The sequence below is a fragment of the Polyodon spathula genome, chromosome 5 (assembly GCF_017654505.1).
Source record: "Polyodon spathula isolate WHYD16114869_AA chromosome 5, ASM1765450v1, whole genome shotgun sequence".
Lineage (NCBI taxonomy): Eukaryota > Metazoa > Chordata > Actinopteri > Acipenseriformes > Polyodontidae > Polyodon > Polyodon spathula.
The window spans coordinates 10,731,001-10,758,778 of NC_054538.1; the positions used below are offsets into that span (position 1 = coordinate 10,731,001).

The 27,778-nt window shown below is 36.6% G+C and overlaps 1 protein-coding gene across 3 annotated transcripts in view; it reads left to right on the plus strand.

The window, feature by feature from the left end:
- The window catches only part of LOC121315540 (CD2-associated protein), a 66,785-nt gene that overhangs the window by 16,004 nt on the left and 23,003 nt on the right, over window positions 1-27,778 (plus strand). The window contains exons 2-7 of one of the 3 annotated variants that reach the window (XM_041249711.1): window positions 4,729-4,886; window positions 18,178-18,328; window positions 22,333-22,433; window positions 22,897-23,017; window positions 23,319-23,518; window positions 26,834-26,921. In XM_041249711.1, coding sequence (XP_041105645.1) covers window positions 4,729-4,886; window positions 18,178-18,328; window positions 22,333-22,433; window positions 22,897-23,017; window positions 23,319-23,518; window positions 26,834-26,921 — 819 coding nt within the window. Of the gene's footprint in view, window positions 1-4,728; window positions 4,887-18,177; window positions 18,329-19,295; window positions 19,614-22,332; window positions 22,434-22,896; window positions 23,018-23,318; window positions 23,519-26,833; window positions 26,922-27,778 lie in introns of those variants that run through there. The other 2 variants (XM_041249712.1, XM_041249713.1) reach the window with 2 other exon arrangements.

Consider the following 27,778-nt stretch of genomic DNA (forward strand, 5'->3'; position numbering starts at 1 on the left):
GTCAAACAAATACCGACTTGATCGATTGGTGTTCGAGTCATACTACAATGATCTAGCGAGTCAGTGGCGTGTATGATGTTACAATGTGTTAGTAATTTGAAGGTATCAGTGGTTTTAAAACATAATAATTACACCGTGTAACAAATATTTTTTTTTTTTTTGTTTCCTGGGTAGTAAGTGTTATTTCCTAATTGCTTATGTCTCAAAAGTATAGAAAATGGCTATTATTCCCCACAAACTTTGCTTTTGTGACCAGGACATTGATATTTTGAAGTATCTATTTTCCAGAACATTCCAGATAGATTCAGTGCTGAGTAAACTTGGAGTAACTTCTAGAACTTTCCAGTAATATAAATAGTAGTATAAATACAGGGGCCTTAAGCCCACCAGTTCAGTTTAGTTCCAGCTGCCTAAGTGGATACATATCTGCATTTTTCTGAGATGGCATCAAGAGGCTGCAATGGAGGCATTCCTGATGGGTCTCCAAGGTGGTTTTACCAAGTTTCCCTGCTATCTTTGCCTTTGGGACAGCAGGGACACCAAGGCGCACTACCACAGGCGGGACTGGCCACAGCAGACCGAGTTCTCTGTGGGGAGGAACAACGTCAAGTGGGAGCCACTGGTGGACCCCCGGAAGGTGCTGATGCCACCGCTGCACATCAGATTGGGCCTTATGAAACAATTTGTCAGAGCTCTAGATAAGGAGTCGGCAGCCTTCAAGTACCTTCAAGACTTCTTCCCTAAGCTGTCTGAGGCAAAGGTCAAAGCCGGTGTCTTCGTCGGACCACAGATAAAGAAGATCCTGGAGTGCAATGAATTCCCTAAGAAGCTCACTAGTAAGGAGAAAGCGGCTTGGAACAGCTTTGTCGCAGTGGTTCGGGGCTTCCTGGGCAATCACAAGGCCGAAAACTATGTGGAGCTGGTTGAGACTCTGGTGAAGAACTACGGCACAATGGGCTGTAGGATGTCCCTCAAAGTCCATATCCTTGATGCTCATCTTGATAAATTCAAGGAGAACATGGGAGCACACTCAGCACGTTCCTTTTTATTAGTGTTTCAACAATTTTAAAAGGTTTACAAAACTTGAAAAATGTTGCTGAATTTGTCATTCAAACAAATCTGTTTTTGTCTGCTTGTTACTTTTTTTGCAGCCAACGCAATATCTTTTTTTTAGCTGTACCTGAGAAAATGCAGTGAAAGCAAAAGCAGCCATATTTAGCTGGAACAAGGTATTCTCATCACAGATAAGATTTTAGTTTTGGTTTGAAGGCAGCAGGTGCTTAGCATGATATTACAATATAGCTGATTGCAATATACAATATAGCTAAGATATTACAATACAGCTAAGAAAAAAAGCAATACAGCTTTTTGTTTGGGGATTTTTTTAGTATCTGTTTGCACTTTTTTTGTCAAACGAAATGATTTTTGCAGTTAATGTGCACAGTGCGTTTTTTTTCTGTAGATTGTATGTGTGCATATTTGCTTTGTATTTGTAGTGTATATGTACAACTACTGTTATGAACTGCCAAAAATGTTTGCCTTGCTTCACTCTGCACCATACATTTTCAGTCTTGGCTACTTTGCTCTGTTCAAACCCTGGGAGATATTTGATGTATTCAGAGTTTTAATTGATTTAAATCATGTTTGTAATGTAAACTATTTCCTGTGACGTCAAACCTTAGGTACTTGGCCGTCCACCTGAAGTTGGGGCCTACCCAAATTTCCATTCCTAGCTATGCCCCTGGTTCAGATGCACCTTTTTTGTTGTCTGTTGGCTTTGTGTTTGATATTTGAAAGTCCACATCTGCAGATTAAAGTGATTTCTGCATTACCAGTTTGCCAACAAGAGTTACAGTACTGTAGGCCGTTGCAACAAGCAAAATATTTAAAATTGCTTGCTTGAAAGTTTCTGTCAGTTTTATTTTTCGTTTCATTGTATCAGAATTCTTTACCAAATTAAAATTGTTGATCCAGACATGCCTTCAAATGTTTTGTTTTCTTCAATACAGTAATAATATAAACAAAATGTGTTTATTATGATTTCAAGATTTCCATTACATGAGAGTAGATGTTAACTTCATCCTGATTTGAACTCTGCTCTCACCAAGATAAACACCAACTTAAGACATAGCTTTGCAGTAAACTAATGTGATCCATCTGCATCTCCATCCATTTGTGTTGTTTTCCATCTGATGATGTAGATATCCTTCTGTCTGGTGTTGATCGCTGAAGTGTAATGCTAGCTCCAGGGATCAGCTCATTTTGCCTCCCCAGCGCATCAGCACCCGCAACGGCTGTGATGCTGGATCCGGGGATCAACCCAGTGCGGTCTCCCCAGCTTATCAGCATGACAACCGTCTGGATTGAGCTAAGTAGGGTACATCTCTGGGGTCTTCAAGTGGGCACCTTCCATCCTCTGTGTTTCTTCGACTAGCCCACGACACCTCAAAAGGGCTGAACAGTGATTCTGGCCTCACAGCATCACCCCCCTCCATCCGCCACTCAGCTCAGCCCAGCTTACTTACCTGTACATCAGCGTTGCTTTCTTTCTGTTGTGCTTGAGATCCCCATCCAGAATCTTTCCATCTCAACCACAGCCAATTGCTCCTTTCTTCTGCTTCAGTTAAGTTCTTCATTGTGCTACGCAACTCTTGGCCACTGAACCCGACATCTCTGATAAACCGGGTTGTAGAGTGTGCCACAAATCCTCGACAACCCACCTCCACTGGGTAAACTCGGACTCTCCATCCTCGTTGTTCTGCTTCAGCAGCTATTTGAGCGTACCGAAGTTTCTTCCTCTCATACTCCTCATCCACAGCATCTTCCCTTGGCATTGTTAACTCTACCAGATGAACAAGGCGTGCTAATCCAGACCACAAGACAATGTCTGGTCGAAGGTTAGTGATTGCAATCTCAGGTGGAAAAATAAGCCGTTGACCAACATCTTCCAGCATTTTCCAGTCTCTAGCAGCTTCCAGTTGTCCTGGGCGAAGCTTGGTTTTAACACCTTTTCTTGGTGGTTGCTCTCCTGGACTGGGGAATATTGTCTTTTGTGTGTAATGCTTTGATGGAACTGGTGGCAACTTATTGGTCAGGTTATGCTTGTCTTCCAATGCTAAGGCCAAACGCAGCACATGGTCATGGCGCCAAGTAAACCGTCCTTGGCTAAGACCCACCTTACATCCTGTCAAAATGTGCCTTAATGTTGCAGGTGATGAACACAAAGGACATGAGGGATCCTCACCCACCCAGAGGTTTGGGTTCTGTGGTGATGGGAGAACATCATATGCTGATCTGATGAGGAAACTGATCCTGCTCTGTTCCATTGTCCATAGGTCTTGCCAGCCTATCTTGCGTTGTTCCACACTCTCCCATCTCGTCCATTCTCCCTGCTTGGCCTGGGAAATGGCCTTTACACACCTGATCCTCTGCTCCTGCATTTGCACCTCATTGACTACCAGCTTCCTCCGTTGAGCTGGGGTTGCCTTGTGCCATGTAGGACGAGCTGTTGGTGCACTTAAAGTCCTCGGTTAGAGCAGAGATTTGTAGCTACAGTATTCCTTTACCATAAAGTCCCACTCTGCTGAGGCAGCATGGTACTCCCAACCATTTCCTGACATATGAACTGATTAAAGCTTCCAACTTCTCAACTGTTGTCAAGGAAACCTCGTACACAGTCAGTGGCCACAGCAGTCTTGGCAGTAGACCAAACTGAAAGCACCACAGTTTCAGTTTGCCTGGTAAAGCGCTGCTGTCTATGCTCTTCAACCCTTCCACTGCTTGTTGTCTAACTTCTCCCATATGAGCTGTGTCCCTTAGATCCCCATCGTACCATCTCCCTAGACACTTCACTGGCTTCTCAGACACTGTTGGTATTGTCTCGTCATTAATGTAGAACCTTTTATTTACTATTTTACCTTTTTAATTGTAGAGATGCTCCTTGATTTAGTGGGCTTGAATGGCATTTGTGCCCATTCAATGTTATTGGTTAATTTGCCCAATAACACTGTGTACCAAATTATTATTATTTTTTTGTTCCTGGGTAGTAAGTGTTATTTCCTAATTGCTTATGCCTCAAAAGTATAGAAAATGGCTATTATTCCCCACAAACTTTGCTTTTGTGACCAGGACAGTGATATTTCAAAATATCACTATTTCCAATGGGAAAACGGGCAAATGTGTGTCTTTTCGTTCACATAGTCAGAAAAAAACAACGTATGAATCCAAATTAACATGTATTTATACTAAAGTAATACAAAAATGACTACAAAAGATTTAGAAGTGAGTAGTTTTTCGAGATTTACGATTATACTGTATTTACTTTACTTGGTGTTAACAATATTTGGCATAAGCTAATAGTCTGTTCATCCGTCTATCTACAGTATGTCATGCTTTTTTTGTGCATATATCTGGAGAATCACTTCTCGAGTTGGTATGAAACATTTCACTGCTAATTTCTTATTCTGTACTAGTCTGTAAAGTTTGAATTAGATTTTTTGGGGGAAATGTCTATCTCACAAAAAGAAAACACACACACAAGTATGTTTTAAGCAAATCAATATGATGTCTATCAAAACCAGCTGTCCTTTCAATTGCAGTCTAAATTTGCCATACTTTTTTGTCCAAGCTCCTTAAACCTAACACATTCCCGTTTTAAGTTGATGTGCCTGGCTCCTACAGTAGTTCTGTTTAATAATAGTGATTCTATGTTTTGTTTTGTTCCGGTAGAAGTTATAGTGGAGTATGACTATGATGCCCTCCATGAAGACGAGCTCACAATCCGGGTAGGAGACATTATTAGACATGTGAAGAGACTGGAGGAGGAAGGGTGGATGGAAGGAGATCTCAATGGCAAGACAGGCATGTTTCCAGATAACTTTGTCAAGGTAAATATCACACCTACAGTACTGCATGGAATGTGTTTATTTTAAAACCATAGCTAAGAAGACTGTTCTTATGTTTCTAACTCAGTACTGCAGACACAAAATACTAGTGCTGGGACATATTCAAACTCATATTTTTTGACGTGTTCAGATACAAAAACCAGATGTTCATATTTGCTAGAAGCGGCAAAAATACCTTGCACCTGTTTACCACCTCACCAGAAGTTGTGCAACAGTTTCAAAAATTGCTAATGAAAAAGAGCTCTGTGGTATATGTGAGATTTAATATATAATTAGAAAAATAAATTAAAAAAAAATACAGCATCAACACAGAAGCTGTTGAGCCTCTTTTTAAAAGTTTTAGACAACAAAAAGTAAACAAACCACATAAAGCTCATGCATGCATATTGAAGTCTATGGAAGGCCATCTGGGTCAAAAACATGTTATGCTACTTTAGAATGACTCAGAATAAAGAGGGACAGGAAAAAGGCAAGCACATAATTCTGAAATGCTTCGCTTAATACAGTGCCGAACTTGCTGGAAATGCTGTGTAGTGATTTTTATATAGATTTTATATATTAAATATTTTTTATTACGACTTTCTGTTATGTGGAATGTAATAACGAGAACCAAAACAGTGAGTTTTTTTTTCCCCCTTCATTTTACATTGCCATTTCAACATTTTGTTTTATTTGAAGTTAAATGTCAGTTTTTGTTTGCTTGTGTAGCTACAAAAAAGGCACAAGTAAACCTCATGTTATTACTTTATGAAAGTGTCTAATTCTGTGATTCTTATAAAAGGACGTTGCTTATACAGGATAATCGAAACGTTTTACCGATTTTAAATCTCTGAAATTCTCTGACTGTCCTGGAATTCACTATATTTGTAGCTAGTTGCTTTTGACAACAAATCTCACCAAGTCAACCCTTTTAAAGTCACTAGATTTGGCGAGAAATTTGCTAAATTAGCAACACTGCTTGAAGGCACAGAAAAAAAATATATATTTGAGTTACTCACGGCTTATTATTGTCTTGACACAACAAAGAAAAGAGATTGTTTCAGCGGTGCCCAAGCACTGAAATTGGAGCAGTTGTTGCCATTTAAGCATTTTTGTAAGACATCGGTAAAGATTCTTTAATTATTTAAAGTTAATTCTTAAGTGAAGGATATGCCTATAGAAAAAAAGGTACTGGAGGATTTGCTGTGCACGATTATATGATCACTAACATACACGTTAGATACCAGTTTTATAGTAGTTAAGGAACGCAATACGGTACTGTACAGGGGTAGGATATAACATTTCCAAGGCATTGAATATCCCCCGGAGCACAGTAAAGTCCATTATGAAGAAATTGAGTGAATATGGCACAACTGTGAATCTGTCTAGAACAGGCCGTCCTCAAAAACTGAGTATCTGGGCGAGAAGGGCACTAGTCAGGGAGGCTACCATGAGGCCTATGGCAACTCTAAAGGTCTTCCACGGCTGAGATGGGAGACACTGTGCATATGGCAACAATAGCCCGGGTGCTTCACAAAACTGGCCTTTATGGGAGAGTGGCAAAAAGAAAGCCATTGTTGAAAAAAACTCACATCAAATCTCGGCTAGTTTGCCAGAAGGCAGTGGGAGACTCTGAGACCAAGTGGAAGTAGATTCTATGGACTGATGAGACCAAAATAGAGCTTTTTGGCCTCAACGCTAAGTGCTGTGTTTGGCACAAGCCTAACACCGCACGTCATTCTGAGAACACCATCCCTACCGTGAAGCATGATGGTGACAGCATCATGCTATGGGGATGCTTCTCTGAGTCAGGGCCTGGAAAGCTTGTGAAGATAGAGGGCAAAATTGATGCAGCAAAGTACAGAGAAATCCTGGAGGAAAAGTCAAGTCTGCAAGAGACCCGGAACTTGGGAGAAGATTCATCTTCCAGGAGGGCAATGACCCCAAACATACAGCCAAAGACACACTGGAGTGGCTTAAAAACAAAAAGGTCAATGTCCTGGAGTGGCCCAGTCAAAGCCCAGACCTCTATCCAATTGAATATGTGGAAATAGTTGAAAATAGCTGTTCACCAAAGGTCCCCATCCAACTTGACGGAGCTTGAGCAATTTTGCAAAGAAGAATGGGCAAAAATTGCAGTGTCCAGATGTGCTAATCTGGTAGAGACTTATCCAAATAGACTCATGGCTGTAATTGCTGCCAAAGGTGCCTCTACCAAATATTGACTCAAGGGGGTGAATACTTAAGCATTTTCTGTTTTGTATTTGTAATTAATTTAGAACAATCTGTAAATTTTATTTTTCACTTTGACATTAAGGACTTTTTTGTGTTGATCAGTGACAAAAACTTCAAATTAAATCTATGTTGTAACACAATAAAATGTGGAAAAATCCAAAGGGGTGGATACTTTTGAGATCCACTGTATGTATATGTGTGTGTGTATGTGTATATCTATCTATCTATCTATCTATCTATCTATCTATCTATCTATCTATCTATCTATCTATCTATCTATCTATCTATCTATCTATCTATCTATCTATCTATCTATCTATCTATCTATCTATCTATCTATCTATCTATCTATCTATCTATCTATCTATCTATCTATCTATCTGATATATATAATATATATATATATATATAGATATATACAGGATATGAATCTATGGCATTGTCCTGGACACAGCAATTTTCCTTGTTTGTTGTGTTCGTTTAGTGTTCTGTGTATTGTAACACACACAGGGCATGCCGTTAGTGTGTGTATATGTGCATACAGCGTGTGTGTGTGGTGGGTGGGTGGGACCCCCCCCCCCCCCCCCCCCCCCCCCCCCCAGGCTATAAGTGGGGTGGGGTCCCGTACAGGTGGGGTCCCGTACAGGTGAAAGCGTGTAGACTTGACTGGAGTGAGGTTGTGAGGGACAGAGGGACAGAGCTGAAGGCTGAAAGACAGTGTCTATCAGTGAAGTGGTGAAACTCCTCTTAGAAGTAAATATAGAAGCTGAACAGATTTCAGTCTGCTTATTTGTGAGGCCATGTGGCTGAAAGCTGTTGACCAAAATGTGAACTTAACTGGCCATGACAGACATTCTCAAGACTGCTTTGTTTGTGATATTAACATTTTATAGTTCACACAACTTCTTTCAGTAATTGTATTATGTGACCTTATCAGAAACACTGGGGCTTGCAGTATTGCCTTTAATGTACAATAGAGCTGCATGAAGCAAATATTCAATTATTGGGATAGAGCTCATCACAGCAACCAGTGGATGGGTGATACCCAGGTGAAGGTCAGTGATGTTGATTTGAATGTATACTGATCGCTGCTCTCCACAGAGCCTAAGAAAAGCTGACAGCTTTATGGAGAGCAGTGAATCAGTTCAAGTTGAAGGAGCTGTTTCTTCAAGATCAAAGTTTGCACAGGCAATTTTTTCAGTGTTAATGTTATAACTGTAAATGTACATCATTTGCCAAGCTTAAAGGATGCTCATTGCAAAACTACTTGCATATTTTGTGATTAAAAAGAAGCGTTATTTTGTTGTATGCTGTAATTTGTATCCACTCCTTATTGTACATACATGCCTACAATTAATCTAAACACTGTTTTGGTAAGGAATTGTTGCTGTAGCTGTTAAACTCTAGAAATGTAGATTTACTACTGCAGCTGTCTGAGGTCATTGTGGACAAAGGCAGGTGGGGCTGTGGGAGAAGGGTATTAAAACATTCACAATGGAATACTGTAGTCTGAGGCTGACAATGAAAACTAGGGCAAATTGAAAAACATCTCAACCCCTACTGTCTCGTCTAATGATCCAGTCTAGAACAAGTACAGTATTTCTGCAAATTAGAAAAATGCTGCACTGCAGTGTCTGCATTACCAGAGGTTCATGAAATATGTCCTATAGCATTGCTGTCATTTCAGCAGACTAGCAATCATTCTGATTGAGACTAAGTTAGGACCATATTAAATATCTTGTGGTCTCTCAAAAGTTTCATGTGTTCTCTGGAATTGAATAACTGCTTTCTATAAAGAAAATGTGTTTACTGAAGGCTTTTAATCAAATGCTGCTGACATTCTGTAATATTTGTTGCATGTATTTTCAATAAGGCCTGACCTTATAATTTTGTATTCTACCAAAAAATAGTTTTATTTTTAGTTTGAAATACTTAATGCTCCTCCTTCTGATCTTTTGTTCTTTTTTTAAATACTGTAAACTACTCTTTCAGAATATTTTCAGTTGTGTGGTTTGTGCATAAACACAGAAGCTCAAAGTGGAGTTAATGTAATTGTTCTGATTCTAAGATGTACTTTGACTGTAATTTTATACACGTCTTTATTGCAAACCTCATATACAGTACTGTAAACAGGTATGTAAACTGACCTTCTTCCTGAAGTGATTAAGTGGGGAGGGGCAAGATCTTTCTTGAATCATTTCAAAAGCAAGAAGTTAGTAAGAATTGCAGTGAAAAGTATGACCCCTTAGTACTTTGTTATTGGGTTTAATGAGTGTTCATTTAATGCTCATTGCCTGTTGTTTAAAGCAATGTGTTTGCGAAGTATGTGGATCTGCAGCAGCTGTGTGTAGACACTAATCTAAGTAGCCTGAAGGCAGATTTTAGATTGCGCTGAACTTTGTGCTTTGACAGTGTTTGTACTTCTCGGAACCTGGCAGGGTGTGTATGGTACCTCGTAGAAAACATGTCTGAAGACTTGGTAAGTGGAACTTGTTCCTTACAGAATATTGTTTTGATACTGTGTGAATAAACACATAACCTTGCTGTTGGCTTTACTATTGAATTGGATAGTGTAATGTGACATGTGCAGTAATTGGTGAGTTGAATACTGTAAAGTATGTGTTTAGATTTGCCATATTAAGGCCATTGCACACTGAAGAACTCGTGCTGTAAACCATTGCTACTAGATGCGTTAATATCGTACTTCAAAGCACCTCTGTGCATTAGAGGCTTTGTATTAAATATACCTAGTTTCGGTATTTAATACAAAATAAATACAATTCTGTTGTTAATTCTTACTTAACTGAACACAAAAAATATTAAATGAATAATAAACTTAATGACCAGCAAACGTTTGCTAATTATTACGTTTCTACTAAATCTACAATAATGATGTTACGCAGTACATAAAAAAAAAATATATACAACCTGCAATCTTGATGCATTTAAATTGGATTTTTTTCCCTTTTTGATTTAAACAATCTACTCAACACTTTCAATGTATGAAAAACGGGAGTGAGGGTGAAAAATCAAATCAATTAAAAATAAAAACCTGAAAATTCTTCATTAGATAAGTATTCACCCTATTTGCTATGACTCTCCTAAATAAGCTTAGGTGCAACCAGTTGCCTTCAGAATTCACATAATAAGTTAAATGGAGTCCATCTGTGTGCAATAAATGTGGTTCACATGATTTCATGTTAAATACACCTGTCTCTGTAAGGTCCAACAGTTGGGTAGTGCATTCAAAGCAAAGATACTACCATGAAGACCAAGGAGCTTTCAAAACAACTCCAGGATAAAGTTGTGTAAAGGCACAGATCAGAGGAGGGATATACAAAGATTTCAATTATTTTTAACAGGTGAGGGTCGGTGATTACTATAAATATAGGTAGCATAGGCACAAGTTTGTCATTCCTGAATGTAAGGAAGCAGAAAATGGCAAAATACACTCAGTTAAGCAAAGAAAGTCTGTAATTACTTTAAGAAATGAAGGTCAATCTTTAAGGCAAATCGCAAGAACTTTGCAAGTGTCTGTAACTGCTGTGGCCAAGACCATCAAATGACCACCATCAAAAGAAACTGGCACTCATGAGGACCGAACAAGGTCAGGCAGGCCAAGGGTGACCTCAGAATCAGAGAACAAGTTCATTCGAGTCACATTCATATATATACAGGGGAGTAATGCACAATGAAAACGCAACAGTTTTACATCAATAGCTCATTGAACGAAGTCCTTGAGGCAACAGTTTTTCCTTTCCTGCAAGCCAATCCGGAAGTGTTGTATTCCAGCAGGATAAGGCAAGACCACACAGGATTACAGTTGCACGACTTCAAGAAAACAATGTCGAGGTCTTGCCGTGGCCAGCTTTTTCTCTTGACCTGAGTCCAACAGAACATCTGTGTGACCAAATTGCCAGTGCCATTCTCAGGTGACAACCACGACCAACCAACCTTTGCCAGCTGGCTGTTGCTGCACAGGAGGAGTGGAGGAATATTCCACAGCAGTCTATCCAGAGGCTGATCAGGTCTATGCGTCAACTCTGTCAGGATTGTATTAATGCTCAGGGAGGACCTACCCGATACTAACTTTGTAATGTTTCATACTGAAAACTTGATCATCATGATTCTTTGATCTGTATTTTTGTTCACATTTTCTGTGATTTAGTTTAATATCTGTGTTTAAAATATTTGATTAAATCCATTAGACCGAGTGTTAAGTTTCTTTTGTGTGTGTGTGTGTGTGTGTGTGTGTGTGTGTGTGTGTGTGTGTATATATATATATATATATATATATATATATATATATATATATATATATATATATATATATGTACATGTATTTATGGCCTAAACTTTGATTCACTTTTTTTAAATGCTACAGTTCAGAATGTATACCACACACTCGCTTTGCCTGCTCGTAGTAATGCTAAATATAGTAAATTGTATGAGCAAATAGAAACTCAAAAGGAATTTCAGAATCATTTTGTTTGCTCATAACTTTATACTGTAATAGCTGTATGATTAATAATAGATTATCACACGTTGTTTATGTCTGACAATGACTAGCTTAAGGTGCTGTTCTTTTAATATTTAGCTACTGTAGCCCTCTGTGAAATCATACAGCACAAGTACATGAGAAACATCAAAAGTGCACTGCATGTCTGTAGGTCATGTAGGCAGGTTCATGAAACATCGGCACTTCAGTATCGTCAGGAGAGGTTGATTTGCATTGGGTGTTCCTCCTGCATTGGTACTGTTACAGTATGTGTGTTTAACATTTAAATGTGTTATCCCACGTCAGTCTATATATATTAATGCAGTGCATTGCAACATTCAAAAACTTGAAAATTAATGCTTGTCTGTAGATTTCCTAGGAGGTTCTTGCAGGACAAAAGGACTGGTCTTAATATGTATGGACAAACTTTTTTCTTTCAACTACTGTAGTGCATTTTAAATGTCAGTCACTTATTTTTGTAAGCTTCACTGATTATTTAAAGCACACAAAGCTATGCAATCTGATATATCTGCTGTGTCCGGCTGATTGAAACATACAGTAATGGAGTCATATCAAACAGCAGACCAATACTTGCAATAAAACACAAATGTAAAAACAGAATATGTATGATTCTTGCTCTTGTGTATTTTTGTAAATGCCGTGTTTTTTTTTTTTTTTTCTATTTCTGTAAACTATTGAAACTTAACAAGCCTATTAGTTAATGTTTTAAATTCACAAGGAAAGCTCCCTCACCCTCCCCTTTACAATTGAGTGCCAGTAAGTGGCAACTGAGTTAATTATTAAGCGATTTTTTAAAGCTCTTTGGAAGCTAATTTTCCTTTCGCCCAGGGCATTAACTGAAAACAATGCTGTAAAATCTTGCCCCAGACTACAATCCCATACTACTGCAAAGATTGCACATTTATACGAAAACAAACAAATTGAAGTCAAAACGATATTCTATTAAAAAAGGATAGAAGTGTGGTAAAATAGGAATGCTGTTATTTCGTTTGATCGGTTTGATAAATCTTGAGGTTTTTTTTTTTTTTTTACCAGTAGATAAGTTTGAAGTCAAACAATAAGTCATTTGTGTATAATCACTGTAGCAAACTCTTATTTATTATTGCTCACTAATTGTGTAAATAAGGTGAATCGAGGGAGCACATTATTTTGTGTTCAGTAACACGTTGTATTTGATTTTAAATAATACATGACAACTTAAAACATCTTAAAAGGAATTACTGAAGGGAAATCTGATTATCAGTACAGTCCTACACTTTACATTTTTTGTAAATGTGCTGTACATATGGTGGCTGTAGAGCACACAAGCTTCGTGATTTAAAGTGATTGAGGCCAACAAAATAATTACATATATTTTCCAAGCCATGCAGATCCTTACCTAGATGTTCCAAATGTGAAGTTTTGATTGAAAAAAAAAAACAACAAAAAAACGGTTATAGCAAATGCGTATTTTCATTTAAAACACGATATTTGGGACTGTGTGTTAAAGAAAGCTGTTTGTGCACTTTCAGAATCATTTTACCTGGGGAATTAAAAACATGTTGGTAAATCCCCACCTTAATGACTGACATGCTTTGCAGCCATAAGATGCTTGACCTCAAAGGCACTGCTGAAGAATTCCCCCAGGAAGTGCAAGTGTAATGGATTTCCTGGAAGAAAAGGCAAGATAATTAAGAGCTTTCGTTTACCTAGTGTTGTGCCAGAGGTCATGTTTTAAAATGAAAGGGCATATTTGCAATGTCTTTGCAGTGCAATTTCTTTTGAAACTGCAAGTTTTGAGACCTATGTAGTCAATAGAATTGCATAACTAAAAAAAACAAAAAAACAACAATGTTTTGTTAGTTACAAGTGACATGATAGTGATGTGGTGTACTGTATGTAAAATTAGAATTGGTTTTGAAGTAATGCATTAACATGATTTATTAAATGGAGAGTTGTCAGGAGGATAGCAGATTTGTTTTACTTTTGCTTTTAAACCTGCATAAAACAAAGACTTTCAGTAACACACTGAGCTGTAAGAATGTCATTAAAAAGGTTTTCTGGCAAACAGCAATTGCACATTCTGTAATAAAGGTTTGCAGAAAAAAACAAACAAAAAGTTTAAACGTCACTGTCCAGTATTAAATCATGTTCATTAACATCTTCAAATTACATTTTCCCTATAAATTAACTGCTTTAATATATATTGTACACGGATGTAGTCTATTCTCTAACTACAGATTATGTCTAAGTAACACCTGTAGTGCCCTATTGTTTTCCTTTACTGTGTCAATGATACAGTCTACATGCTTTGAGACGGTTTCTTTACAGTTGGTGTACAGCTGTATTCCATTGTTGTCAAAAAACAATGTATTGTACTGTATATGTTAACTATATCACTGTATTATTGACCATTCGATCTAATACTCAATTTCTCATTCATTATACATCCAGGAATGCTTATTTCTTGTTCACAAAAACTCATTTCTGTTTTCAAATGACAGTCCCAGGGAGAATTTAAATAATGCAGTTCCATGTCTCTTAAAATTGTTGCTGCTCTAAAATGTGCTGAGCAAACTCATAATATAGTATAATTATTTTTAAAGTGACTTTTCTTTATTAAGGCAGACCTACAGTATTTGCAAAGAAGAATACTTTGCAAAGTGAAATTAATATATTCTGTCACCTAACTGATCTAGGAGGATATTGCTTGACACTCCAGTCCTCCGGTAACACTGGTTATGTATATCAGTACCATGACTACGCCCGTTTGAAATTCCAGACTTCATTGGTGCATTCTTGTTAGAGTCTAGTGCAGTGAAATTGACTGGATGTGATCCCAATCCAGAAGATCTGGCTCTTAGCGTATGACTTCTGTGGCTGCCGAGCTGGCAAAAAGAAAGACAGGTTGCAACGTGAAGTTGCAGAGTAGTGTCTTACGGTAAATGTATCTGCTGCAGACTCGAGATTTATTCATTGAATTACACATGCATCAATGGGTGAACAGTCTCAACTTGAATCTTGTACTGGTTGCAGTACGGTAGAATGTGTGGGGGAAAGTCTTGCACTTTTATGGAATTGCACTGTAAAAACTATATATTGTGGTCACTGCATTATATTTAATGTTTGTAATGTCATATGATCCTCAGAGTGGCTGATAGATGGAATGGTTTTAAGGAAGTTCTAATTGTAGAGATTCTGGCATTCAGCACATTCAGTTTTAAGATTACTTTAGTTCATCCATTGTGTTGGGCTTGAGTTATCTGTTTTAATTAAAAAAAAAAAAAAAAAAAAAAAAAAAGATTTCTCCATCAGCATGCGTTGATAAGCAAGTAGTACAAAATATTGTATATATTATTTTGTGCACTGTTATATTTACTATACTGTAGTACAGCGGTTTTGTTGTTTTCTGACACATACCATCGTTTTCAGATGATAAGGCTGTCTATATACCGAACTGCACATGCCTCTCTGTAATTTTCATCTTCTCATTGCATGTTCTGAAATGGAAGGAATGAAGACATCTTTACTCTGGTTCAGTAATGGTATTACATTTTAATTTCTGGAATGTTTCAGTACAGTAGCTGCCACACCTCTGGTTAATGAGGAGAGTATTTGCAGTGAAAAAAGTGACTGAATAAAGTTGGTTTCAAATGATGCAACATTGGCAGTAGGGTTGTGGATAGATTCAGGGGTGTGCAATTCGTATCGCCCAACACCCAGGACAACAAGATTTGTGTCTGGGACAAAAGTTTTACCATTATACTTTGCGTGTCAGACAAGTAGTTTATATTTACCATATTATAAAAATATGTATATGTAATTGACTAGATTTGAACAGAAGTAATATTAGTTATTTATTGGACATGCACAATCCATCGATTTGTGAAACTATTAAAATATGAAGATTGACATATCTTTATAATGATAGAAATGCAATATTTTATATTAAAATAAAATATAACTAACTCTTATGGTAATGTGTTTATGAATTAATTAATGTATGTGCAGGGAAAGAATGTTGCCCCCCCCTTTGCAGAATTTGATGGTGCCGACTGTAAATATTGTGTGCATTTTGGTAGAAAAACAGTACCAAATGCAAAGAAGCTTGACAGGTTATACACATCCTTCAAGTCTGGGCTTTGACTGGGCCACTCGGACATTTACTTTCTTGTGTTTAAGCCACTCCAGTGTCGCTTTGGCTGTGTGCTTGGGGTCATTGTCCTGCTGAAAGGTGAATCTCTGTCCCAATCTTAGATCTTTTGCAGACTGGAGCAGGTTTTCCTCAAGGATTTGCCTGTATTTAGCTCCATCCATTTTGCCTTCTACCCTGACAAGCTTCCCAGTCCTTGCCAATGAAAAGCATCCCCACACCACTATGCTTTACAGTAGGGATAGTGTTATCTGGGTGATGTGTCGTGTTGGGTTTGCACCAGGCATTATGCTTTGCATTTAGGACAAATAGTTCAATTTTTGTTTTGTCGAACCACAGAATCTTTTGCCACGTCTTTTCAGAGTCTCCTACATGCCTTTTTGCAAATTCCAAGATTTGTGGAGTACCTCAGCTATTATTAACACATGGACAGTTTCTCCCATCTCAGTCATGGAATGCTGTAGGTCTTTCAGAGTTTTCACTGGCCTCTTGATGGCTGACCAGTGCGCTTCTTACCCTGCTGCTCAGTTTGGGAGGACAGCCTGGTCTAAGCAGATTCTGGGTGGTGCAGTATACCTCCCACTTCTTAATGATTGACTTGACTGTGCTCCAAGGGATATTCAATGCCTTTGAAATTTTTTTATACCCCTCTGTGCCTTTCCACAACTTTGTCCCAGAGTTGTTTTGAAAACTCCTTGGTCTTCGTGGTAGTATCTTTGCTTTGAGTGCACTGCCCAACTATGGGACCTTACAGAGACAGATGTATTTAACCTGAAATCATGTGAACCACTTTTATTACACACAGATGGAATGGACTCAGATGGGGTTTTATTTTTAATTGATTTCTTTCCACCCCCTGTTTTTTCACACATTGAAAGTATGAGTAGGTTGTGTAAATCAAAAGAAAAAAAACAAATCCATTTAAATGCATCAAGATTTTTCGGGTTGTAACACAACAAACTGTGAAAACGTCCAAGGGGAGGTGAATACTTCCTATAGGCACTGTGTGTGTGTGTTTTCCACTAGAGGGTGGTGCTGTACAGCAGTAATACTGTCTGCCACTATACACATTGTACCAAAGGAGATTTACAATGCTGCGCACATTGCAAATACTACAGGGGTTTACAGTATCATTAAACCTATTATTTTATCTTCCAGTTTAAGTGCATTTACTATGCAGCTAATTTGCTACTGTTGATATCACATAAATGGCACATAGAATAATGACACCTTGATTTTAAAGATTTTGTTGTGGGTAGCTATCTGGTTTGTTTACATTCCATAATAGTTTGTTTCGCTGCAGGGACACCAGCTTCCTCCCACTTTTAAAGTTGTCTCGCTTTTTTTCAAACTCTAAACTAAGAAGATGTGCACCTGCAACAGCAGGAGGTTGTGAAGGTGATCTGAAAGCTCCAGTACTGATGAGTACTGATAGAAGTTGTCTGCTTGCAAATCAAAGTGTGGAAAACGTCTTGACTTAAGTATGCGTACGGTATTCATTATTCCAGAGAAGTGAACCTCTGGTAAATTATTGTAAAGTTGCTGTTCCTTTTTTTTAACTGATAATATCTCATAAACCATTTAACCCTATTTTATGGAAACTACATGTGTAAAAACAGTTTCCTTCACATACTATAGTATGGTCTGCTGTACAGAAACAATCAACTTTTGAATTCATATTCTTGATATTTTGGGACACAAGTTGTTGTGTAGTTAAAATGTATCTCCTCAATGCCACATTGTTTTAACTTCTGGACAAGCTGTACTCTGAACATTTGGTACATCACACGTTTCTCATGATCAATCACAATGCAGCGGTGCGAGTGCTTAGTTTAAAAAAAAAAAAAAAAAGGAAAAGCAAATGACCACATAACTCCTGTGCTGGCTTCCCTACACTGGCTTCCAGTAAGATTTAGAGTTGATTATAAGATCTTACTTTTGACTCTTGTCCCTATATGTACCTAGGCGAGCTTTAAGGTTCACTGATTTTGGTCTTCTCCCAAAGAAAAAAAGTAAAGGAGAAAAAGCTTTTAGCTACAATGCTCTCAGATTATGGAATAAATTACCATCTGACATTAGAGATGCAGAGGCACTCAATATTTTTAAATCAAGATTGAAAAATAATTTTTTAGACTAGAATTTTATACAAAATGTTGTGTTCTTCTCTTTTTATTGCTCTGCTAATTTCATTGATTCATTTCACTGTAACTTTTTCATGTTCATATTATAATTGTTTTAAGAAATGTTGTATTTGTTGTTTTTATTCATTTGTAAAGCGCTTTTAGATACTGTTGTATGAAAGGCGCAATATACATAAATAAATAAAATGTTTTGTTCACATTTTGATCTTCTAACTTTTTGTGGAATCTGAAAAAGGAACTGAAAACACTTGCCTTTTTGATTTTTAGGAAATTAAGAAAGAAACTGAGGCAAAAGACAAAGTCCAGCCTATTAAGAGAGAGCGTGGAAATGTGGCTAGTCTTGTACAGAGAATGAGTATCTACGGGTTCCCAGCTGGAGCATTTCAACCACAGTCCAATCACAAGAGTTTCAAAAGGAGTAAGTACACTCAACTTTAAACTTTAACCAATTGAAGTGATTGCTTACTCTTGTCAAATCAAAATATCTAAAGTCAAACCTCCCTTTCTTTAAAGAAATCCTGATTTAAAGGGTTATACTTATCCTCAGTGTGTCTTCAGGATGATGATAGGTGATAAACAGTTGATTGATTTAAAAAAAAAAAAAAAAAAAAAAAAAAAAAAAGAAGATGAAAAAGAACACTTGGTCCACACTATGCAAAAAGCTACAAAACATTTATTTTTAACATGGATGCATTTTTTCCACAATTAAATGAATATTTTATTGGACAGCATTCATTTATGCTTTAGTTTTTCTATTTATTTCTTTAATCCAAATTATTCTGGTTGTATACTGATTGTTGTTTTTTCATAAAGCTGTCATAAAACGTTGCTGTGTAATAGTCTATGTCATACTGTAGTACATTGTATATTTAATTTTTCTAATTGCTAATGCACTACCATTACTCAGTTTGTTTCAGCTAGTTCTTTTATCAGTGTATGTGTGTAAATCATACATAAACATTAAAACCAATAGCAATATAAACATCCCTACAGGTTAAGAGAATAATATTTCCAAAATACTTTGGAGACAAATAACTGTGGAGACATAATTAACCATGCAACTGTATCACTTATAAATACACTGTGACACTGGAAACAAGGAAGATGCTGTAGAGGGTTAATTACCTTCTGTTCATAAATTTAAAAGCTGGTCAGGACTGTAACATTTTGTTAGTTGCTTATGGCTGAACACACTTGCTGTATGTGTGATATAGGCCAGGTCTGTGTCACTCTAAGTAAATGTGAGACTTTTTTTTTTTTTTTTTTTTTCTTCTTCTTGCTTTTCATTTTCTCCATTATATCTTTGTGATATGGTCATACATTTTATTAAAGGAATGAATAAAAGCATTGCCTGTTTTGCCTCCAAATACATGTCAAATAGTGTTTGTTTGAATATTTGTCCCAGTACGAATTTGTATACCTTTTAAACTTTCAAGTTTAACTGGCAGTGTGACCTAGGGAATAGTCTTGTTAAAACAAGTAGTGCACATGAATCTAATATAGTTGACTGCATAGTCAGCAAATTCAAAAGAGGCAGAATGGAAATGGCAGAGCAGCAAGTTGCACATTACTCTGTAGATTCGTTTCCCCTTCTTGCACTTTTAAAAGCTTTGCTCTTGCATGTACTCTGCTGTCTGAATGTATTGGGGTAATACTCTGGAAGTCACTAGGAAGATTAATGTTGCCTGTGTTTCCTTTTACTGGTAAGTGGCTGTCTAAACCGTTTCAATAATTGTAATTTTTTCAGTGTTTCTGAAGTAATTTTAACCCCAAGCTTACTGTTATTAAATGTTTTTTAATGATATAAGGAAATGGAAAAAATATGAATCTTTATTGAATGTAGTTTGGATTTCTGTTTAAGAACTTAAAAAAGCAAACCTTCTGAGAGTCTGAAATCTTTTGAAGTAAACAAAATTAAAATGATGATGTACAGTAAAGCTTTATGAACCCCCCCCCCCCCCCCCCCAAAAAAAAAAAAGCTTAGTATGTGTGACAGAGTGAAAAACAGCAGTATATAAATAGTGTTTATTTTGGTGGAGATTGCTTGAGCCCCAGCTTAATAATTTTGGCTGGCCAGTTGGCTAATTTAAAGACAGGCAGAGATCTTGCTAATAAATGCTCTTCAACAGCTAAGGACATTTAGCCACTTAAGAGGTAAGTGACAAGTTTAATTAACAAGTCTGAACATGTTCTGCCAAATTGATTTGTGAAAATATTAATTGATTAAAACAAAATCTGGAATTTATTTAATTGGATTATTTGTGGCAGCACTACTGTACCGTAATAAATTGTGTGGAAAGACAATTCTTAAGATAAATAAGTAAAAACAAAAATGTTATTTAGTAACTAGGTTAATAATAAATGAAAAAAAAGTTTGGTATTTTTTATTTTATTTTTTTTACTGATTTAACAATGTGGCTAAGTGAAGAAAAAAGTTGTATTGGGAAAACGTTAGTGTTATAAAAAGTTTAAAGGGCTTGGGAGAAATACACAGTTCTGTTTTAAAGGGGCTCAACCCTTACTACTATTTGAGAAACTGGTACATGCCTAATTCATGTTGGGTTTAATATAAGCGTGGACATTGAGAAAAAAATGCATATTAAAAATATAGGCTTACTGCATTAACAAAACAAGCAACACAAAAAACCTTCCAAAATGCAAATTACAGCAACATTCATTAAGTTCCATATTGTACAGATACAGTTTCTGAATTGCAGGCTTCCGTAGTGGGATATTTAATATAATAGAAATAGTGCTGGCTTGTTTTATTTTTTATTGAAAAAGCACAGAAAACACATGTGCAATAGGAAGAATTCTACATTAAGACATAGAAGACAGGCTATTGTCTGTTTTAAACTGTAAAAACAGCAAGTGTCTGAACAGTTTAATTTAACTGACTGATGGGGTCAAGTTGAAAGAAAAATTGTTCCTGTTCATTGCCTTGATTTATATACTGTATGCAGTATGATACACAGTAAGGTAGGCTTGTAGTAAATTTATGCAGATTAAATTATGGCTTTGTCTTTGTAGTTTTTTAGTTAATATAAAATGTACTTGTATGAGTAGGCAGAAGTTGTCTTGCAGAATTAAGCTGTTTTCTGTGCTGTGACCTCTTGAGATAGCTTTAATGAAGCATAATGATGATGTGTGAGTTGCCTGTGTGCAGTAGCTGTAGGACTGATAATTAGGGCAGGTTCCTGTTTTTTAATGTAAGACTTGACTCAATAAATTTGATGTGCTTGATTTAACAAAGATCCCTGATTATGCGGGTGAGAAGACCCTTCTGGATATGTTTGTCGTGGACCTCCATTGATGCTTTATCACCTTCCTTCCTATAATCTAGTGCCAATATTCATTAATCTGTGGTAAACTGTATATTGTATTTATTTGATACCTGGGTTGTCTGTGAACTAGCCAGATGACTTTGAAATCACCTGTACTTGTCTGGAAAACGACGGTTTTGTTCTGTATTGTATGGATTGCTGCCATTTTTGCTCAGCTGCAATTAACATATTTTTTTCTTGAATGCTGTTCAGTCACCTGTACACTCTCTCTCTCATATGGGCAGGCCAGAACAAATGTGCACGCTAAGTTATACTGTATGTCAATGACTGGGAAACTCCCAATCTGAAAACAAAACCCAAAAAGCCAGAAGAAACTGCATAAAGACAAATAAAGACTTCCACATTGGGGGATTATTAGAGATTTCTGCCAGGTTAATTGTTAATTACAGTTGTGATCTTTTTCTTCCGTTGAACTGTTTTGTTCCTTGCTTGTATTTATACTTCATCTATAGCGGTATTCAATGCAAGTGAGAAACCAAAAAAATGTCCACAGAATAATGTTAATGATTAACTGAAAAATTGCAAGAGGAATTTCCCTGACAAAATAATTGCCATCATATATAATTAGCTTTTTTTTTGTGTGTATGTAAAACTGCTTCCGTTTAGCTTGCCAGGGCTACACATCTAAAATGTAATAAAAATATGTATTTATTTGATTTATATTGTTATATAGAAGTAACTAGTACAACTTAGCCAAGTTACATTAAATAAAATAATGGGCTTTATATAACATATTGTAGTCTAATTCAAGATGGAGCTGAAGTAAGTCTTTGTTATCATAATAGAGGAGACTTGACAATATTTACAGAGGCGTGTCTTGCTTGCGGATTGCCTTGCTGAAATTGTGACAAATAACTCTAATAGGTATGTAAGTTGACATAATCAATGGCTGTGTAACACAACTTTTTATCTGGGTGTGTACTTCCTGGATAGTACTTGCATGCAATCTTAACCATAAACAGACTGCTGTGTTCAACATATTTACCTTCTTGACTTCCTCCTGCAATCACTGTTTTATTTTCTGTGCCCAAGATCTTGTACCCAAATGATCCTTGTTTTTTTTTTACCATGGAAACAGGATCAAAGAAACGACAGTGCAAAGTTGTTTTTGAATACTTACCACAGAACGAAGATGAACTGGAGCTGAAAGTGGGAGATGTGGTAGATATTAATGAAGAGGTAAGTCATGTCTAGGGAGTGACTTATTTTTAGCTGCCTATATGTTTTCCCTGTGTTACTTTACTGTACTGCTGATCTGTGGACAGCTGTGCTGTTTTGCAGTGTCTGTGTTGCACTATATGGTTCATGTAGTTTCTTATCACATGATTTGTAGGTGGCTACGCTGGTAACATTTGCTTCTACAGTATGATGACTTCTTTGTTCAGTGCCTCAACGGTTTTATTACAGTATTTAGGCCAAATGCATCCAAGGTAAAATATGCAGAACAGTATTTGTAAACGCCTCCTGTACAGTAGTGTTTCAGTTCCTTGTGATAAGTAAACTTTTTTAAATTTTGTACTTTACTTTTTAAATCATTTGCCTTAAATGCTTTGTTATTCCAAGTTCAAATAAACTGCAGCAGCAGTATACTGTGCATACCATTACATGTAGCACACATTCTTCAACTGCATTTAATTACCAGGTTGAAGAGGGTTGGTGGAGTGGAACAATGAATGGAAAATCCGGTTTGTTTCCATCCAATTTTGTTAAGGAAATAGAAGTCTCAGATGATGGAGAACAGAATGATGTTCTTGATGATTCAGGTAAAAATACTAAGAGAGTGAAAAGATAACTTATGGCATTGTATTTTGTGAAGAGAGGTATTCTGATTTCTGATGTGTGTCTAATCTGTGCAAAAAGTAAAACACTGATAAACCCTTGAACATATTACATTTATTGCTGGTAAATCTTGAAATTGTAATAACAGTTAGTTAACATTTGAATTGACATCCCTAGGGGGGGGGGGGGGGGAGTGTGAATGATTTGGCACTATTCAATTTGGAGTCCCTAGTTTGTGCTGGTGTACATGTGACTAAAGAGTTTTATGGCGATCTGCTGTTTCAGTGACTAACAGTAAAGAGCTTCCTGGAGCAGGCCCCACCACTCCTACTTCTCCGCAACTCTCTTCTGAAATTTTGGATGGAGCCATAGCACAGCCAAAAAAAGTCAGAGGAGTGGGGTTTGGAGACATATTTAAAGAGGGATCTGTCAAGCTCAAAGCAAGACTGCCTAGTAGTGAGTCAGAGGAGCGGAAGCTGGAGAAGGTACGTGACCCAGAATGTCGCCAAAGTACTGAATAGTGATGAGCAATACGAAACTACATTTTAGCAGATCTGTGTAAAAGATTGCAAAACTTATACACTGTAGGGCATTTGTATGCCAACAGCATTGTGTTCTTCTTTTGGTGAAAGAACTAAGAACAAGCCAGTTTTTTTAGGTTTGTTTTGACAAAAGTAAGTTTTTTTTGTTTTTTTTTGTCTATAAATAAATATATTTAGCTCAGACATTGGGGATGATTTAAGATCTAAACAGTGGCATTCTTTAACTGTAATTAAAGAATCCTTTTTTGAGGAGATACTTTTTGTTACTTCAGTATGAAGTATTGCAGAATCTGCAGTTGGCAGAACCTGTGTGAAAATGTCAGTTCCTTAAATATCTGATGTATTTTTTCTACTTTACTAGCATTAAAACTAAGATACTAGTCGGTGGTTATTATTATTGGCAAAAGTAGCTTCAAAGTAATCAGAAATATATAAGGAATTACTTTGTAATCGGTAGTAATAGCATCCCTGATTATTCCTACAGCTATTTTCCTATTAAGCTATTTTAATATTAATGTTACAACATACAATATAAATACAGTAAACATGGTTTATACATTTTAGGGAGACCATATTAAGATCATGGAAATATGATTTAAATGTTTAGTTGCTGGAAGTTACATTTCAACAGGACTAGCCTTGAACAGAACTTTGCAGTATTTTGTCTTAAACTGAAACCCTACTTTCTCCATGTCTGTTTTGTAACAGGCTGCATATATCTGTAGTTCAAGTGAGTTCAGCCTCCTAACTTTAGAATCAGTTTATGTAATTGTCCTGAACTTTAAATGCATGTGGCATCATCACAGGTGTTCATGGGAGGTGCTTGGTCTTGTCAGAATGGATGCATTTAGTTGTGGAAATACTCATCAGACTGAGGTATCAAATATAGCGCAATATGTCATCTCACTGTTTATTTCTCTAGCCTTGCAAGCTGCTGAAGCAGCATTTATTCTGTGCACTGCACCAGCTTCTGTGAATTAGCCAGATGCAGCCACAATGTTTTTTGCAGCTGCCTTACGCTACACACTAAGCTTCAAGTTTTACAAAACAGAGAGCTTATTATTAACATGAAGTAAGTGTAAATCCTTCTATTCCCAAAAATGACCACCTCAATGCTCAGAGGGGAAATTATAAAAATAACACATGAATAGCCACCACAATTAATTTTTATTTCATTTTAACCCAGTTGTCAATATTCTTCAGATACTATGGAGACACCAAATGAGTAATAAAAACAAAACGCTGCTACAGAAATCTCCTAGAACTGAATTAATTCTCAAATTTACATTAATTTAACAGAATAAAAAAAAACAGCTAGCAGTTAGTTCAATATATTTGCTGTAGGCCTAAGTGTATAGCTTTTAGGTATTCTAAAGCAATCTATTGAACCCCCTTCTAACTTCATTGTTTTTGTTTTGGCAGTACCCGTACTTTTAAAAACAAGTTCAGGAACAGTAGCTTGGTTGTACACATGTCAAGTATGTTGAGGCAAGTTTGTTTTTACTAGAGAACAAGGTCACGTTTGTGTATTGTCACTATTGTGGTCTGTGATAATTCTGAGCTTCCTTAATCTGTGAACGACAAAGCACAGTATTTTATTTATTTTTATTTACATTTATGTAGCACCTTTCATCACAAGGACCTCAAGGCGATTTACAACATTTTACAATATAATACAACATTTAAGAGGCAAAGATAATTCCAGTTAAAAAGACTAATGCAATATATAATCAGTGATAACATTATGGTTAAAAAGCAATTTTTAAAAAAATTGGTTTTCAATGCTGTTTTAAAAATAGAAAGATCCCCTGCTTTTTTGACTAAAGATGGTAGAGCATTCCACAGTGTTAGGGCTTTACTAGAGAAGGCTTTCTGTCCCGCACCAACTTCACTCTTGAAAAAAACAATAGTCCCACATCCTGCGATCTTGGAGTACGACTTGGATTGTAAAGGCTCTGCAACTCCTGGAAATAACTTGATGCCAATCCATTTAGTGCGTTATAAGTTAAAAGCAAAATCCTATAATAAATTCTAAAATGCAAAGGGAGCCAGTGCAAAGAAGCTAAGACTGGTAATAAGCTATTTTTTGCTTTTAGTTAGAATTCTGGCAGCAGTGTTTTGAACTAGCTGTTAAACTAGACACCACACGTTTAGGGATAGCAACAAACAGAGCATTACAATAATCTGTTATGGGTGAAACAAAGACATGCATTAGCATTTCAGAGTCAGTCAATTTTTTTTTTTTTTAAATATGAGACTCAAATGATCAAAAATGACCCCAGATTCCTCATTCCAGTTTTAGATTTGATGAAAAAAACTTTTAACTCAATATTTTTGGGGGATTCTGACATTCTGCTAGCATAACTTATATTGTCTGAATTCAATATTAAAACATGTTGAGACATCCAGTATTTTGTCAGCAAGGCATGCAACTAATAGCGCCCCAGCAGAGGGCTACCCTGGATTTACAGTTAAGTACAGATGTGTATCATCGGCGTAAAAATGGAAGCTAACTCCATGCCTGCGAATAATATTTCATAATGGTAACATATAAAGAAAGTAACGAGGGGCCTAAACCCTGAGGAATAATGGAAACATACTTGAATTTGTTGGAAAGATATGACCTAAACCATGAAAGGACACCACCTGAGAGACCCACCAAGCTTCCAAGATGATTTAGTAAAATGCAGTCCTTAACAGTATCAAATGCAGCACTTGGATCACGGAGAATTAAAATGGAGGGAAAGTTGTGGTTTGCATTACAACTTGCTTATAATTAAAGAAAATCAAAACTACATGATAGCAAGTGTTTCCCAGGCAACTGGTATATTTCTAACTGATTATGAAAGTGGCATTTGGAGGACTGCCGTACTCAAGTACTATAAACATGCTTGCTCCCATTAAGTCAATTTAAGCATGTATGCCTATGAAACTTCATCTGTCTTTTGCATAAGCAGGTTCACAGTACTTGAATTTTTGACCCATATCCAACATTACTTACATGAAAATGAACTACAGGAACAGATCATTGGCTAGCTTTTCATTTTTATGGAGTATATCATCCATTCATATATATGTTCATCTTTGCTGTATATGTAAACCTGCCAAGACAGGGGCTGTTTGTCCAATTTCATGCATGGAGATTTGGATTAAATCCAAAACCAGTTTAAACAAGAATGACTTGTTTGAATTTGTTGTTTTGGTAAATTCATATGTGATTTTTTTTTTTTGTTTGTTTGTTTGTTTTGCTTTTTTTAGCCACTTCCGTCATTGCCATCTGCTCCAAAGACTAATCAGTTGAATATGACAGACTTAATTAAGTTAGAAGGAGAAAGCAAACCTAAAGGTAAGCTGAAAGTTTTACAAGTAAATAAAAACATACCAGGTAGTTTCCTTTGAGCTGCTTTGCTGACCTGGATGTGCATCAGAGCATTGTTACCAAGTCAGCTTCATACGGTAGCAACCAGAGGTCTAGTTGTTTGAAATATCAATATATCGAAATGTAAGCCTAAAATCTCGAAAACAAAATGGTATATTGACAGATTGTTACTGTATATAGTGTCAGACTGCATTTGAGACACATTTTATGAGGGACAATACAAGTAAATACAATTATAATATTTCAAAATTCAATTATCTCTTCTGGCACATTTTTGAAAGTTGTAAATATTATAAATTCCTCAGGGGCTAATGATTTCAGCAAGGAAAACACAGTGCCAAGTTCTGTATACAAAGTTTATAGAAGTACTTAGCAGTATTAGCATGGTCATAGCTCAGTTTGTTACTTATTGCTGCCAAGAAAGACTGACACTTGGCCAACTCTGAAACGTGGCAGTCAAACGTTTAAATGTCTTCAGGGACCTCATATGTTATGCATTTTGAGAATTCTAAGCTCATAATACTGAGTGACTTTTAAGAATAATACAAAAAAAGCAGAAAAAGCTCAGATAAACCTTGCAGATATACAGCATGTGTATTACTTGCAGCCATCTAGAGCAGAATATTGCCATTTATGTCACTCTTCTTTATATGTACTATAGGTCTAGAAATGTTCATCATTGTTTGAAGTTATTTGGACCTGCCTCTCTTGCAGTTTGTTTTAATGGATACAAGACAGACAAACTTTTATATAGATATGGTTATGAATTAACCCCATACATCTTACTTGCTGTGCATTTCAATTTTCTATATGCGTTTTGGAAA